At 35.5% G+C, this 16,973-nt stretch overlaps 1 protein-coding gene and 1 non-coding gene across 3 annotated transcripts in view; both read right to left on the reverse strand.

Moving 5' to 3' along the window:
* Positions 1-16,973, reverse strand: part of LOC106136683 (tRNA dimethylallyltransferase) — a 209,334-nt gene that overhangs the window by 100,928 nt on the left and 91,433 nt on the right. For both annotated transcript variants that reach the window (XM_060946565.1, XM_060946564.1), the window contains exon 3: positions 15,772-16,223. In XM_060946565.1, coding sequence (XP_060802548.1) covers positions 15,772-16,223 — 452 coding nt within the window. The remainder of the gene's footprint in view (positions 1-15,771; positions 16,224-16,973) is intronic.
* Trnat-agu (transfer RNA threonine (anticodon AGU)) lies at positions 1,863-1,936 on the reverse strand. Its single transcript has one exon. It is a non-coding gene; the product is annotated as a tRNA-Thr (tRNA).

Raw genomic sequence — 16,973 nt, forward strand, 5'->3', positions numbered from 1 at the left:
CCGAATCTATGTCTGTGATTGTGACTTTCTGCCCTAGAGCGGAGCATTGTAGTCAGACAATACTGTAACCCTGACATATTGGAGATTATCTGTGAACAAGCGTTTGCTACTACACAATATAATTTACTAGTCGGTAGTTCTTGATGTTAGGTCAGGCGCATACGCAGTCTCCAAAATTTTGGCAAAAATCCGCAACAATGTGAGAGCTTTTATACCTACATGTCTGCCTGTAATTTCAATTCTATCATAAAGCCAAATAGTTGAGCGTGGCCTATCAGTCGTTTCAAGACTGCTGACTCTGTCTACCCCACAAGGGATATAGACGTAACCATATGTATGTATGTCTCCATGTGGTCTTTAATTGTGGGGCTAACACAAAACAGGGGGTGCACAGAGCCAAAAACGGATAGTCTCGCAGTAAAGCGTGAAAAATCGCGTTCGGCTGATTGCTAAGTGATGGAATTGAGGTTAGATAGTGGCAGGTTGCTAGCCATTGCCTAGTCTAGAATAAGGATCCCAAGTTAGTAAGCCTCACAATAAGTATGTAAAATAGATCGGAGGGATAAGTACCTACGCTATAGTAGATAATAACGCAAATTCGTATGTGATTTGATCAGCGCCACCTGGTGGTAACGCGATGACATTAATGCAGTTCCATACAAATTCGCGATTACTTGCTCGACGCATTTGATCGAGTGAAACTCGCACTAACCCATCAGGTGAAGAGTAACCGAAACCGACGAACTTGCATGAAGAGAGTTATGAATGTGCATGAAGCGAATGAAGTATGCAGGGATCGTGGTAAGTGGAAATATGTAGTCTCTGCTAACCCCTCTTGGGTAATGTAGTATGTAAAATATCTGTACAGTACAGGTTCCTTTTGCGCCTAAAAACTACTATATGATACACGGTGTGTGGTCAGCCTAACCTAAGTAGTCTATAATCCACTTGTTAATAAATGTTATTTATAATATCAAATACCATGGTTTGCTCATAACTAGATACAAATTAAAATGCGCGTGCACCTGTGAAAATAACTTTTGACCTTTCGCCCTCATTGTTATGCTGAAATATCAAAATAATTACATTACCTTTGATAATTCCCGAGGTGGGTTGAGAATTAGAACTGGTAGTTAACAGAAAAATATTTTTTCAGGCAATTTTAAAACTTGTAAGTCATTATCATACTACTGGTCTTGATGGCGTCCACAGTGTATAGCAGAGTGCCGTGTGGTTTCCGGCACCAATACAAAAAAGAATAGGAGCACTCCATCTCTTTCCCGTGGATGTCGTAAAAGGCGACTAAGGGATAGGCTTACAAACTTGGGATTCTTTTTAAGGCGATGGGCTAGCAACCTGTCTCTATTTGAATCTCAATTCTATAATTGAACCAAATAGCTGAGCGTGGCCAATCAGTCTTTTCAAGACTGTTGGCTCTGTCTACCGCAAGGGATATAGGACGTGACCATATGTATGTATGGCGTCCACAACTCTCTGGAGTTCTCTTTAGAGCCCCGGGTCCACTCGTGGCCGCTATCCTGGGGTGGGTAAATCGGGTCTCTTAACAACAAAACCTAACACATTTTTGATCATACTTTTCGAAAAAGTAGTATGATCATCATGGGATTTGCACCCATGACCTATTTAAGATGATACAATTTGATAGTGTTTACTTTTATTAACCAATCAACTAAGCTATTTTAAACTGTAACGCAGTGCCATAAAGAATAGTAAAATCTGCTTTTACAAAAACTGCTCTTAATAAATAGTTTTAATAGACAAAACTACATGAAATTTATTCCAAAATACATCTTTTCATAAAAAAAAATAAAAGAAAAAAACAAAAATATCACTCTACACGCAGGCCCCGGCGAGATTCGAACTCGCGATCTCCTGTTTACTAGACAGGCGCTTTAACCAACTAAGCCACGGCGCCGCTTGGCCGTATGACGAAATTACTATTCTACAGCGGCTCGTCTGAAGATAATGCATACGAATATATGTGGCAAATTATTATCGTGCGCTCTTATCAGCGTTATCATTTGTTGAGCAAATAATGGGATAATTTATTGCTATCTGGCTTATAAAAAGGACATTTGCTAAGCATTACTTCCTCTGCACATTTAAAACCACAAAAATGCCTATTAAATGACCATTTTTAAGAGATAATTTGAAGTATAATAAATACCTACATCTATTGTTTAAGCAATCAAATAATTTTAAGCAGTTATAAGTTTGTTATTATTTTAAAACGAATTTTTCTGTCTAATTTCCAACAAACCAGCGGGGTTTTGTGTCTTTTTTTAACATGGCTGGTCAAGATATTTTAAAAAAAAATGTTTACAATAAGCGTAAAAAGAATATCACTATAAGAAGAAATCCCTTTACCTACGCGATAAATTGCCTATCGCACTTTTTATAGCAAAAATAAAAACTATTCTTGCTTTATTTGTGAAATAAAAAATTCATTCATAAACTAGTCGCATTGCAATTACAATCACATGCATGTAATACTTTACAATTATAGTACAGTGGGGTCAGTGTGAATTGGTTCACGGCCGCTAAGCTCACTGCACACGATCGTTCGTGACGCCAACGTCATGACGCTGTACTGTAATGATTCATTCATATTCGAAATTAACGATGTGTAAAAGAAATAGAAAGGGAATATTGTATGAAAAGATTGATGAGAAGAAGCAAGAGATATAGCTCTTCATCTTTACGTGTTACCCTACCGCTATGTCTAGCTCAGCTCAGCTTACTCAGGCCCAGGGTTCACTTGTTTATGTGGCGGGTCTACTATAATAAAGCTTGAACAGTCGAAATAAACACAAATTAAGAAAATTTTTATTTAACCTAAATTGGTTTATGAGAAAAGGAAAAATATCTTAATAATATCTACATATCGTCTGTAGTGTCAGTTTGATTTTAAAAAGTACTACACCTACGTTGACTACTAGACGTTGGAATTCCCGTCGAAAGTATCTTTTATATTAACACTGACATGTGTAAGATGTATTTTTTTTTAAATTTAACCAAGTTCTCAGGCAACTTATTTGATGTCGAAACATATGTTAAATAACCCACTATAATAAAGAATTATAAGTGCCAAAACTGCATTTGCAACAAGACGTTATGGTTTTTACCAAAAAAGTCTCTTAGTCAATGACATGTTAAAGTGAATTTGGCGAATTGAGAATAAAGTGTTTATGCAATAAGTACGATAACAGTCAAAACTAATGATAAATTTCCCATTCGGAAAAAAATAAGTCTCCATAAACAAAAAAAAAAACAAATAATTGCTAAACATTCTAAACTCTCACAATAATGACGTTCGGATTCCCGCCAAAAAGTCTCTTTGACAATGACATTGACATGTGTAAGTGTGAATTGTCTATATGCGTTCTGTTTCGGAGAGTATTTAGTTCACGGTCGAACGTTGAACCGAGTGCATAATGTAATGAATCACAATGTTTTTGATTTCGGTCACATTAATTTTGTACGGTTAAAAAAAAAACAGAAAATGGAATTACAAAAACAAAAATACTAGCTACAGACAGATAGTACTCGTATGCTGGTTGTGACAGCTGGTCAGAACATTAGAACGAAAGAGACTCAATAACCATTAATTGGGCTTATATGTTTAAGATTGAGGCGAAATCTTAGACAATAGCGAAATGAAATGAAGGGTTATTTTTTTTTTTTAATAGAAATAATTTCCACATGTCTCAATAAATAACAATTTTACTTAAATCTATTCAACCTGTAAACGATAGTGGCTACTTTTCAAACTAAGATTTGTATGATGACAAATCAAGGACACAGAATACATAATACCAAATAATGGGTTGATGCACCGAAGCCGAGTAAACACAGAGGATATTATTAATGAGGTTTAGTAGCACGCTATGCGCCGGCTTTGGTAGCGTTAGCAGACGCATCAATCCCAATATATTAAAACAGTCAGTCAGTTAGTAAATAACCAGACAACATATAGCCGACTGAGCGTGGATTAAATTTGGAAGTAGGTTCCTATGGAGAGCAGTTAGAGAAAATATCACAATAACGGAAAAAGTCTACAATACTGGTGTTGGACTATATTGCGTTCACCCTTAGCTTCGGCGAAATAAACAAAAAAACAGACGCTATATTGCTTAATAAATTTGACGTGCTGTCTCTACACTATATGCCATACATACATACATTCGTGGGAATGTCAACAGCTTTGATTGTTATTGTTATGTTGGAGCCAAATAGATTCGAACGAGTGTACCAGTGCAGGCACGACACGTGTCAACGACAGTTTTGGTCGAACCTTTGTGTCCTTTGCTAAACTCATTACAATCATAATTTGCATACATAAATGTATGTGGTACCCGCCTTAATTAGTTAAGGTCGTTAAGGACGTTATCTGTTTGAATATTAAACAAATACAACGGGAGACGACACGCGTATTTAATTATATGCGAAAAATTCAACCATGTATACTGAGTGGCGCATCAGCGTCGGTGGTCTAAAGTGTGTGCATGCGCACAATGGCTGTTTTCGGAATTATGTACAATTAGTTTAAATACTAATCGATGTTTCTACGGTGAGGGAAAACATCATGAGGAAACCCTGCACATTCAGGCAATCCAATCCAATACGAGTTTGGATACCTATGAAAACTATTTTTTAATCTAACGCATAGATTATTCCTATAATGTTATCCCTTTAATATTTTAAGCATTTTTAAGATACCATAGATTTTAGTTATTTTTATGCATATTGTGTCTTATGTAAATAACCAAATGTTCTTCTAAGGGTACTTACATACCATAAATTATACGAGATATAATAATATATTGAAGTTGCTATCGGGAGAAATCTATAACTATCTGGAGGTTAGAACGTTACTTTTTTACGGTATACTTGGTACATATCATACGAGTAATACTACTAATACCTGCAGCAATACTACTTATTTGTCAAGTTTTTTTTTTTTACAAAAAACCTCTTGCATACATCATGAAAATCTTACATAACCCGTCAATTTCCGCACGGCGCCTCGCTCCACGCATGAGCTAGGCACGCGGCGGCAATCATTTTCAGCCGGGTTGGCCGCCCTTGACTCCATTTTTTGACAATGGAATATGGCGCGTAATTTTTTTATGTTTCCGCCGCATGTTCGCGACGTGAGGATTTTTTAGTGTCGTTCTTTCCGTTGGCCATTTTCAACCGATTTTAAAAAAAAGATGGTTCTCATTATATTATGACAAGCACCTTGTTATTTTTGTTGCCTTTTGTTGGTAGTATTTTTGTCAGACATTCGATCACATACACACAAGGTTTATTTTATCAATATTTCGTCATATTAAATTCTTCACCAGCTATGTAAATTACAGATTAGAGGAATTTCATACCTACATATGTGGCGACATCTCCAAACGTCACACGCCATCGGCCAATCGCAGAGAGAATACGATGCGCTCAGTCAATAGCAGCGAAGAGTCTAAATCGCGCAAGTAAAGATTTCAAGAATAGGAGCATAAATAGAAACTCCTACACACCATCTTTGGAACTGGTTCCCCAGGCATCACACCAGCAGTTGTTGCTCCTCAAAGGTTAAAATCTATAAAATGTGACAGAGACAGTGGTTCAATACAGTATTAAATATTGTTAGTAGTTTATAGTTATTTATTCATAATACAGTAAATAAATAAGGAACGCCCCGACATAAATTATTTATTTTTTATTTCATTTTTCGTTCCCGCACGCGTAATATTACAAAAATGCCCACAAGCGGGAATATTTCGAATATTTCCCGTTGCCTAACGATCTTGGGAGGGACCATTACAATTTTTAATGTACCATTAAGATAACATTAATGTAATTATAACGCTTGTACAAAATTCCTGTTAAAGGAGCGTTTAAAATAAATACATACATATCACGTCTTTGAGGGTAGACAGAGCCAACAGTTTCGAATGATACTACAGTCAACATTATCTGAATCTGATTATTAAAATATATATTATACCGGATGATAGCCTGGGGCTTGGCTTCCGTGTGGATTCAAGAAAAAAAAAAGCCTGAATGTCTAGATTATCTAAACAGTTTATGGACAAGAGTGTTGAGATACTTACTTTTTCATAATTATAACTAATATCTACATTAACGTGCCAAAAGTTAAGACTCGCGTCCGTCGCTATTATGAACACATTTTCCACCATGATCTTACTTTTAAAATCCAATTAAACCATGGATCTGATAACTAAAAGTCAATACATTACAATTGCGCTACAGTGTCCAGTCTTTATTTTAAGACTAGGTTTCGGCCTCGGCTCCACCCGCATGATGTAAGTATCCTATGTCATTTACCGTACTTTATTCCACACTCTACATAACACAAAACTTATATGAAAAAAATTATTAGTGGTTTCGACGTGAAAGACGGAAAACAAACACGCTTTCTTCCACATTTATAGAATTAGTATGAATAGTCATGTTGCAAAAGAGATCATTTAACAGTCAAAACACCCACATAGGCCAGTTTCACATCCAGGCTATAGGTTATCTACGATATAATAACTATAATCACTATCCAACACAACTGCGTTTATTCATAACCAATCACTAGCCTTCATACCTGTTGCATTCGGATTTGAACCTATCAATTATGTCATAAAAGTATATTATTGCATGTCGATAAGACGAAAAGACATAGATACTAACTAGACACTGCGAGTGAATTTAAATTTTATGCGAGCAAAATGCGTAACAAATTCTGTGTCTTTTCAAAACGGTTCCGTTCGGTATTAGTTGCGATCAGCATTCACCGAATTATGTATTTTATTGTGTTTTATAAAAATATATCAAAAAATCTACCAAATCGTCGAAATTATAATAAATAATCTCTTATTGCGCACTTTTAAGAAAAACAACCTACACCTCCGACAAAAAGACGTGAAACTATTAGCAAAAAAATTTTTCAGCTTAAAAAAATACATAATTATAATAAAAAAAAAACGCACAATACTTGACACACATGGTTTTCACACAGGCGCATAAACTTGCAGTATCTAGCAAGATATTATATCAATGATACGTCGGCAATTTTCATGAATGAGCCGTGGTGAATGGCATGACGTCATTCGGATGGCGCCTACTCACACGCACCCTGCGAACTACGAACGTCAACCTACTTGGGATAAATACTCATTATGTTTTATTATCTGTATGTCCTCTTTTCGTGGATTCTTTGCGTGAACGCAATGAAATAATAAGTCCTATTAAAAGAATAGTTGTATTGTGCGTGCATCGGAATTTACGACACTAGAAATCGTGCATACATTTTTGTATGTATACAAAGTGATATGGTATTTATGTATATCTTACTAGGAAGCTAGAGAAGATACCGAAAAATAGGGCAAGGATAAAAGTATTTGTGATGTGGTGCTGGAGCATACATTAATTGTTTTGAAAAGACTGATAGGCCACGTTAAGCTGTTTGGCTTAATAGTAGAATTGAGATTCAAATAGTGATAGGTTGCTAGACCATCGCGTTAAAGAATAATCCCAAGTTTATAAGCCTTACGAGTATTTCGCCTTTTACGACATCCATGGGAATGAGATGGAGTAGCCCTATTCTTTTTTGAATTGGTGTCGGGAACCACACGGCACCCGGGAATTACAAAGAATGGGAAAAATAAGTCGGATGGAAAAAAATCGCAAATGAAGAAGTGTTATTCAAAGTTAAAGAAGAATGAATCATTTTAAAACAATAGAAAGAAAAGAGAGGGAAAATGGTATTTTATCCGATATGACAAAAATTTTTTTCAATACAAGAGTAGAAGGAGATTTTATCGAAAGAGAGGAAGAGGAAGACCAAGAATAAAATATGTTGATGAATTAAAAGAAAGAGTTACCGTACAAAAAAAATGCAGAGAAAAGACATGAATGGAGGACGCTCCACTTAACTCCACCGACAAGAGTTAGCTCTTAAATATAAGAAGAAGGGTAGACAGAGCTAACAGTCTCGAAAAGAATTGAAGGCCACGAAATTTGATATTCAGCTGGAAGTTGTGATTTAGGTAGTCTCTCTATAATATAATGTTATTTTTATTTAGTATTTTAAGAAAATAATAAAGGTAAAGTTTTTAAGGATCACTTGAAAAAATCTGAAAAAGAATTGAAATATTTTAACGATATACCATCGTCATTCACATCATCTCGCACAAATTGTAAAAGTTAGTCTTGGGAACAGTCATAAACATTAGATTCTTCTCATAGGCGATGGGCTAGCAACCTGTTTTTTTTCTGAATATGTTAAGCAGAAAGTGGCCTTCTAAACTGTATAAGTTTTAAATAAAAATTTAAACTTTTTAAAATTCCATATTTAAATAATAAATTTCAAAATATTTTTTCAATAAGGTCAAAGGACGATAAAATGTTCACGGCCATTTTACAAGGACGACTCGTCGCTTAAAATCTTCGTGACCTCCTTCATTTGACCTTGGCTCCAGATATCGTCAGTGTGTCATGTCGCCTCCAGGCTTCTCGTGTGAATGACGCAAGCGCTAAATAAGGAAGTCAGTTCAATTGTCATGTATGTGGTGGACTATTCTGAAATCTAAGACATTTTCGTTCGTGAATAGTTCGTGAAATTTAAGAAAAAAAAATTGTGAAATATTATTTCTGATCACTGATCGTTTATTTACTATTTACTAGGGTAGATTAAGTAATTTGAAAGTTATTTACACACATTGATCATGTCTTTATCCCTTATAGGGGTGAAAGGGACACGGTCTCGACAGACTTTAGGGTAGCTTAAAAACCTGGTCTTCCAAAAGCCTAGCCTATACCTTTGTATCATTATTCATAAAAATATAGGGACTTTAATGAAAGATCATCATTAAAAATGTATGTAGCTCTGTCGATAGAATTTCGTGGTGCTTCAAATCCTGTTATGAGTTATGATTGTGGATGAAGCGAAAGACATATGCAGAGATCGTGGTAAGTGGAAAGATGTAATCTCTGCCTACACCTCCGGGAAAAATGGCGTGATTTTATATACGTACATATATATGTATCAAATCGGTTAAGTAGTTATTGAAATAATCACAATTGTGTAAAAAATTAAGATATATGTGAGGTCTAAGTTCACGACGAACGTCTTGTATGTTGAAAGCGGCTTTGATGTCAAGGCATGTGTTTTGAAGCACTACGTACTACGTTTCACTATCAGACGTAACTCCGCCCGACATCACCTATCAGGCGGAAGAGTTCAATGCCAGGGGCCCGAGGAATTCGCATATTTGTCACGTGACCTCTGTTGCCTTTTTCTACATTTTTTTTTGTAATGAATTCGAAGGGCCTTGGTTTGAAATGCCATTTTTAATAGTAACATGTAGGTATATATTTATAATCACGACTTTCCCCTTACGTACGGGGTGAACAGAGCCAACACACTCACTAAGACTGACAGGTCACGTTCAGCTGTTTTCTTTTTAAATCTCAATTGAATGTTGAATCTCAATTCCATCATGAAGCCATACAGCTGAACGTGGCAATGTTTCCGAAACTATTGGCTCTGTCTACTCCACAGGGGATATAGACGTGACTATATCTTTGTATATATATGTATATTATTATTAAGTACTGAATAAAAAAACCATGAAAAAAAGCCATATAATGTGGTTGCAGAATCAACCACACAAAATGTTTCTGAATTGACTGATTTATTGTAACGCGAGGTCTGAGGGCGTATAGTACCGCCGATTTTAATCAGTAGGTCCTGATAGTGCTGAACTGACTTATATACATACATACATATGGTCACGTCTATATCCCTTGCGGGGTAGACAGAACCAACAGTCTTGAAAAGACTGAATGGCCACGTTCAGCTATTTGGCTTAATGATAGAATTGAGATTCAAACAGTGACAGGTTGCTAACCCATCGCCTAAAAAAGAATCCCAAGTTTGTAAGCATATCCCTTGGTAGCCTTTTACGACACCGGGTACCGGGTACCGGTACCGGGAACCACACGGAACCACATGACGATGTAACCGGGGCTGAAACCAGGAGGAAGAAGACTAATTAGACTAGTCGAGGATCAGGGGTGTCCCTTGAAATGTTTCCTAATCAAGAAAACTCCTGATAGAACCTATTTGAGGAAATTCCATGATGTCTAGGGCACGAGTGCCAACATTCCGAGAATAATAAGTCCGCTATGTTGGCGCCTTGTATATTTATAAGGGATCGTTTACACCGCCCGAGTTGTGTCTTGTATTTTTTAATACATACATACATACATACAATCACGTCTATATCCCTTGCGGGGCAGACAGAGCCTACAGTCTTGTAAAGACTGATAGGCCACGTTCAGCCATTTGGCTTTAAGATAGGATTGAGATTCAAATAGTGACAGGTTGCTAGCCCATCGCCTAAAAGAAGAATCCCAAGTTTATAAGCCTACCCCTTAGTCGGCTTTTACGACATCCATGGGAGAGAGATGGAGTGGTCCTATTCTTTTTTGTATTGGTGCCGGGAACCACACGGCACTTTTTAATACATTTGTATAAATATCACAGAACACGGTAAGTAGAGATTAATGCTTTACTTATTTATAGGATATATACCTAGACATATCGATAATTTATACGTCTACGTCCCTAACGAGATAGACAGAGAAGCCAATCGGCTCAAAAATACTTGACAGTGGCGCTTTGCAAAAGTAAAATTCCAACATTTTTAAAGCATTTCTCTTCATTAAATTTAATAGTCTAAATAAGACATTATTATAAGAGTCCCATTTCTTAATTAAAATTTCACTAGTTATCTTATTTATCTACAAATAAAGAAATTAATTCTATCGGTTCATGTAAATAAATCTTTTATCGTTGGCTATAAACGCTCCTAACACGGCCATCCGCCTGGCAACAGCATTGCGTCACTAGTTCGCAACGTTGCGGTAACGTTATTACAAGATTCTACGCATTCATTGACATTTTTACGAGAACGTTTTATCTGTTTTAGGGTTACACCATTATTATTATATAGCGTCGGCGGGCGGGCCGTTTGGTGGAAATTGGGACAAACCATTCGCCGAAGCTAAGCGGAGAGATGAATGAATGATGATATGAATCTCAGTTATATCAGTAAGCCAAACAGCTGAACGTGGCCTATCAGTATTTTCAAGACTGCTGGCTCTGTCTACCCCACAAGGGATATAGACGTGATTATATGTATATATGATACGATAAGGGAAACCATAGTGAGGAAATTTATTCAGGCAGGTGGATGTGTAACCATGATTCAATATGGGGTAGGTTCCCTTGCAAAGTGAGATTTGCGTAGCTTTGTATAAAAACCTGAATTACCAATCCAGAGATGTGTGATGTTATCAGGTTTATTGCCAGGAGGAAGAAGTATACCAAATTGCAAAAACGATTACTCTCTTTACAAGCCTTCAAGTCTACGGATAGAAAGAAATTGTATAAACTTTGGTGCAATTCACCCTTATCCATTTTTCGACTGTAAACAACAATTTTGTGTCAAGTATGGCATTTTACTAAAGCCTTACGAATAGATGAGACTCCTAAGACTTTCATTTTCCTTATTTGAGTTATGTAGATGACATGACGATAACGCCCCAAACCGTTTAACATAGTATATAAGGTATCATCTACTTTTATGAGAAGATAGCGCCTGCCCGCAACTTCGCTCGCGATAAAATTTTGACTAGTGTGTTTTTCTGATGTATGAGGTACCCCTGTAGAACATATTTTCTCCAGGAGTGGTTAAAAGTCAAGGGTCCAAACAAAACAATGCATTTTGGTGATACTTTTAAACATTTGGCAAAGTTTCAATCATCGGATATAACTTCTAATAGCAACAAATTTCTTTAAGCGCATTTCGCCTTTGATAAGCTTCTACGATATCAGAGATTCGAGTTACTTCATATATATCTGTCAACATAAACGAGTACATCATACCACTTCCTACATAGGTTTTTTCCATTACATCCGTCCTTGAAATCCACTGACATATATATATATATATATATACATAGTTATATAATTAAATTAGCGCACGAAACTACAATAAAATATATTTGATAATGGCTGTCCGTCCGTCCGATTTGCCGTCTGTAATATTATAATCGGATGATAAATAATTCGGGGTTATCGGGGGGCCGCGATACTAGGGCGACCACGTTGTTTCACAAAATTGGGACAGAACCTAGTAATTGTCTACGAATCAACTAGGATAAAAATTATTTTTTTTATTTGAATGCAAGTTTGTATGTTTGTCGCGATAACTTTCGAACAGCTGATCAGATTTTGTTGAAATTCAAATTGTGCTATAGGATCTGTAAATATTATTTTTAAGTTTCTTGGGTATCAAAATCGGTAGCAATTAGTTTTTGAGATATTTACAAATTCAACAATTCAATAAAAAAGGTCGCAAGATGTTAATTAGCGGCAATTGCGTTACTAGTGTAGAAGGTGGCGTTCATTTAAATTAATTTTTCTAATAAATTACATATAATGTAAATGAAAACATTGGAAGGGTAATGTCAAGATAACGTCTTTGGATCAAACAACGAAAAAACGTTCTTGTAAAAGGTCAGATCAAGCGTACATAATTGAGGTTAAAATGTAATGGATAAGAAAAGTAAACGTACAAACAAAAAAAATATCACTATTTGTGCCCCATCTGTAAACTTCAATTCATAACATCATACCTAATACAATGAAAAAAATATACACTTTATTTATTGCAAGCAATTTATACCCAACAAAACAACACAAAAGATTAAAGACTGTAAATTAACTTAAATTTGTGATATTTGTTAAGTCTAAGAATTAAAATGCAAACATTACAAAATTTTGCAACTTTTTAAACTGTAAAGAAACAAAATTTCGAGATAAAATAGTTTTATTTTTTGCTCAGATATTTCCAAATTTTGAATTACAAATTCATTTCAATACATTACATTTTATAAGTAAAATAGACACGACGACGGCCATTTATTTCGCTATAAAACATTCCTACAAAATGGCGTGACACATTTATCGGTTATGCCCAATTGTGCTATCTGTCACGCGACCCAGTCCGCGAGTCCCAGCCAGGGCGTGGTCACCCCAGCGGATAGTAAAGTCAAGGTTGCATTATACGCACACGTTCGGTATCTACGAAATCCTTGGCTCCGGTCGTAGACCCACGGAAGTTAACACGACCAGCCTAGGTTGAACCTCCGACGTACTACCAACACCTCTTCTCAGTAACATAAATGAAGGAAGCGAGGCAGCGCGGCGGATCAACGTGAAATTGACGTCACCGTGTCATACGACCTTCAATTTCGAAGTTTTATGTAAAGCACATGATTGTATTTGTATGTCTATTTGTGTTGCTAACCGTCGGGTATTTCGCTGTTAGATTTGATGGCAAAATTTGCGAAGGTTGTTTTATTTATTTATCAGGAACGTGTGGGATTTTAATATCGCGCGCGTTTCCATCGACGGTCGCAATTACTTTGCGTTTAGGAAGTATGTATAAATTAAAGTTTATTACAAAGAACATCCTATCACATTATTTATAATTATTGGGAAATCTGTAAAGATGTTTTGTCAATTTTCTTATAATTAAATAATTAAATTAAGCTAAACATTTCTATTGTACAAAAAACAGAATACTGTATTCTGTTAAACCGACATGTGCAAAACTTAAGCTAGTAAGTATGTAATAAATTAAATAAGGATTTTCAACAATTCCTGAAAGTAATTTGACAAAAACAATTGCATATTAATTACCAATTATGAAATTCGTTATGGATCACTTCGACCTATAAATAATTAGCCCCATAAAAATACCGCTATTTTTTGGGCGCCTCGTTTAAAATAGTTTAAAACAGAACAATGCCCGACAAAAAACCGCGCCTAACCTCACTGAAACGTCCAAAAGGTCACCTGACCGGCCTTCGCTCAACGTAACACTATCCTTTTCAACCGGACACCTGATTCATAAATCACCATATTAAATCGCCACTTGAATTTTCATATTAATTTAATACAGATTTAATTCAGCAATGACCCGATTTACATTTGAAATTCATGTCATTAGGGCTGGTCTGGCGAGTTTAGTGATGCAATAATTCTAAAAGATTACCTTCCATCGCAGACCATCGCAGTTTGGCCGGTTTATGAATACGCCATAATTCACGAATTGCGTAGTTCTCTTTATCTTTATATTATAAACAATTGAAGAATCTGGCACAATTTACGTGTTCAAGGGTCACTGTTGAGACTTTTCGACGATAGTTGTCACCTTTGTGTCGAATAAGTAATAAAAGTTGACCATTAATGTGTTTTGACTAACTGGACTCGGTAACAACCTATGACCATAATCTGCCCTTAAGTCATAATGTAATATCACGCCTGTTTCCCGTGGGAGTATGGTACACGGATCTTTACTTGACACTGTTTTACTTCCCTCGTTTCTTTCACAATATTTAAAACATGGTTTGATGTTTTCAATTGGTTGATTTGAAAAGATAAAATTTGCTTTTGGTATTAAGTCTCTTTCTCTCTTATTTTATTTTATGAGGTAAAGATGACATACTCAAATGATGATTTTCCTTCTAATTATTTAAGCATGAAACTACTACTTTTTTTATTTTATTATAATCGTTTATTGTTTGCCGGTTGACAGTAAAAGATCCCTTCATAAGTCCGACATTGCAAGTTAGTGCATAAATTTTTTTATAAATATGTACTATTTCTTCAAATTGTGTAAATTTCTGTGCAGTTATAATATTAAAAAAAAAACAAATCAAAACTATATATCCAATACAATAAAACTTATTTTCGTTTAGTTACAGGGAATGAAACTACGCTGGGAAAAAATTGGTATAAAATATGCGGAAAGGACGATACGCACATTAGCCTTATGAAAACCAGGTGATGAAATGACCAATACTGTATCATCGGAAAACGGTTGTGAAACAGGAAACATAGGAGAGGTCAATAAAGCCGCCTTAGATAACGCAACCAATAGAAACCGATTGTTCTTTGATTGTGTGAACTTTGACACTAAACTACAAACGGAAGATACAATCGTTAACCGTGCCGGCTGCGGAACTATAATGGCACTTATTTCTGAAGCGGTAAAGATCAATTCGTAGAAATCGAAAGTAGCGAGCGTTGGCAAGTAAACAAGCGAAGATTTCATTCATAAAACCATCACAATGACTCGTTTTAGTAAATTTCTACGTGAAACTAAATCGGTGGGCGTTTACATTTGAACGACTTGTGATAGCGGTTACGTAATCGTCTAGACATAAGATTTAAAGGTGAGTATGCGACATGACGTCTAATGAATAAAATGAAAAGTAATAGTTTCCGAAACAATGGGTGATGTTTTATAGGTAATGTATTCGTACGTTATCGTATTGTATTTTTCCTATTGCTAATTCACATTTTAAATAACAGAATTAAAAAAAAAAATCTATTAAAAATTACGACAAAAATAAATGAGTTTCGTTTTAGTAATGCAGTAGGAATGAATTTCATAGATTACTTTTTTCAATAACATTACTTAATAAATTGTTTTTAAGGCAGAATAGTTGCATTAGAAGAGGGGACAGGGGAAATAATAAAAAATAACTAATGGTAATTCCCAGTTAAATAATTTAAAAATAAAACGCTGTTTTGGAAAACATGTGGAAACATATACTTAAGTTAAGGATAAAATAAATAATTAAAATTTAAAGTAAGAAAAGACTTACCTTAATACTTTCCTCCTATTGTTAGGGTGCAGCCGTGCCGCCATAACAGGATCAAAGGAATTCAATTTTTCGTGTATTTCTTCATTTGATAAGTTTTTTTCGTTATCCACATCTTGTTTAAGTTTTTCCTTAAATACATTTACGTCTTTCACGCTTCCTTTGCTATGCGTACTTTTATTAACATCATTAATTTCTAATACGGTTTGATTATCTGTTTGTGGTTCAGAACTTTGTGGGTCAATTTTTGAACTACTATCAGGAGAAATCCTTCTCTTTTTTATTTCATCTTCATCGTCGCTATCAAAATCTCTTTTTCGTCTACTTTTATCCCAAAGCAGGGCTTCTGTATCATCCGTATCTTCGACAAGTATTTTATAAACAATTGATTCTATGTAATAATTAGTCCCTCCCACGATTATGGGTATTTTTCCCAGTTCTGTTAAATTCTCGATCTGAGATAATGCTTAAAGAAATAACAAAAAAAAGCAAACTTTCGATGACAATTCACATCAGGCTGTCAAAAATAACAAAATAATATTGGAAGTTAGAAAAGAAGAAAAAAATGCTGAATTGCTCTTATTATGAAACGATGTGTAGTTAATTGAAAGTTTTCCAAAATAAAGCTCAATTTTACAAATCGTTAATATTTAAATTGAGATTTTAGACCAGTAATCTGCCAATGTATGCCCACCGCGCCCATGTCAATACGTAATTATAGTTGTGTTCTGTCGTTAATCAAATAAGCCGCCGAACACACTCTTTTTGCCCGTCGGTCATTCACCTGGTAATCGCTTTAAATCCCATAGGTTAGGTCCAAAACTGGTCACCTTAATTACAGAGCTATAAAGTTTAATTCAAGACGTTGGCTGTATGTAATGTTTTTTCGGCGTTTATTAAATGCGCCGTTAATTGACCGATTACTAAGATTGATATGTCGAAAGTGTACTCGAAAATCACTTTGAAAAATCTCAATATACATATCCACATAACATTATGGAAATAGGAGTAAATTTCCCTCTAAATAACACTTAAACAGCATCTTAATCTCTTACGGGGTAGACAGAGCCAACAGTCTCACAAATAATGAAAGGCCACGTTCAACTGTATGGCTCAAAGATATAAAAATGAGATTCAAATAGAGACGGGTTGCTAGCCCATCGCCTAAAAGGAGAATCCCAAGTTTATCAGCCTAACCCTTTGTC

The sequence above is a fragment of the Amyelois transitella genome, chromosome 11, assembly GCF_032362555.1.
Source record: "Amyelois transitella isolate CPQ chromosome 11, ilAmyTran1.1, whole genome shotgun sequence".
Classification (NCBI taxonomy): Eukaryota; Metazoa; Arthropoda; class Insecta; order Lepidoptera; family Pyralidae; genus Amyelois; species Amyelois transitella.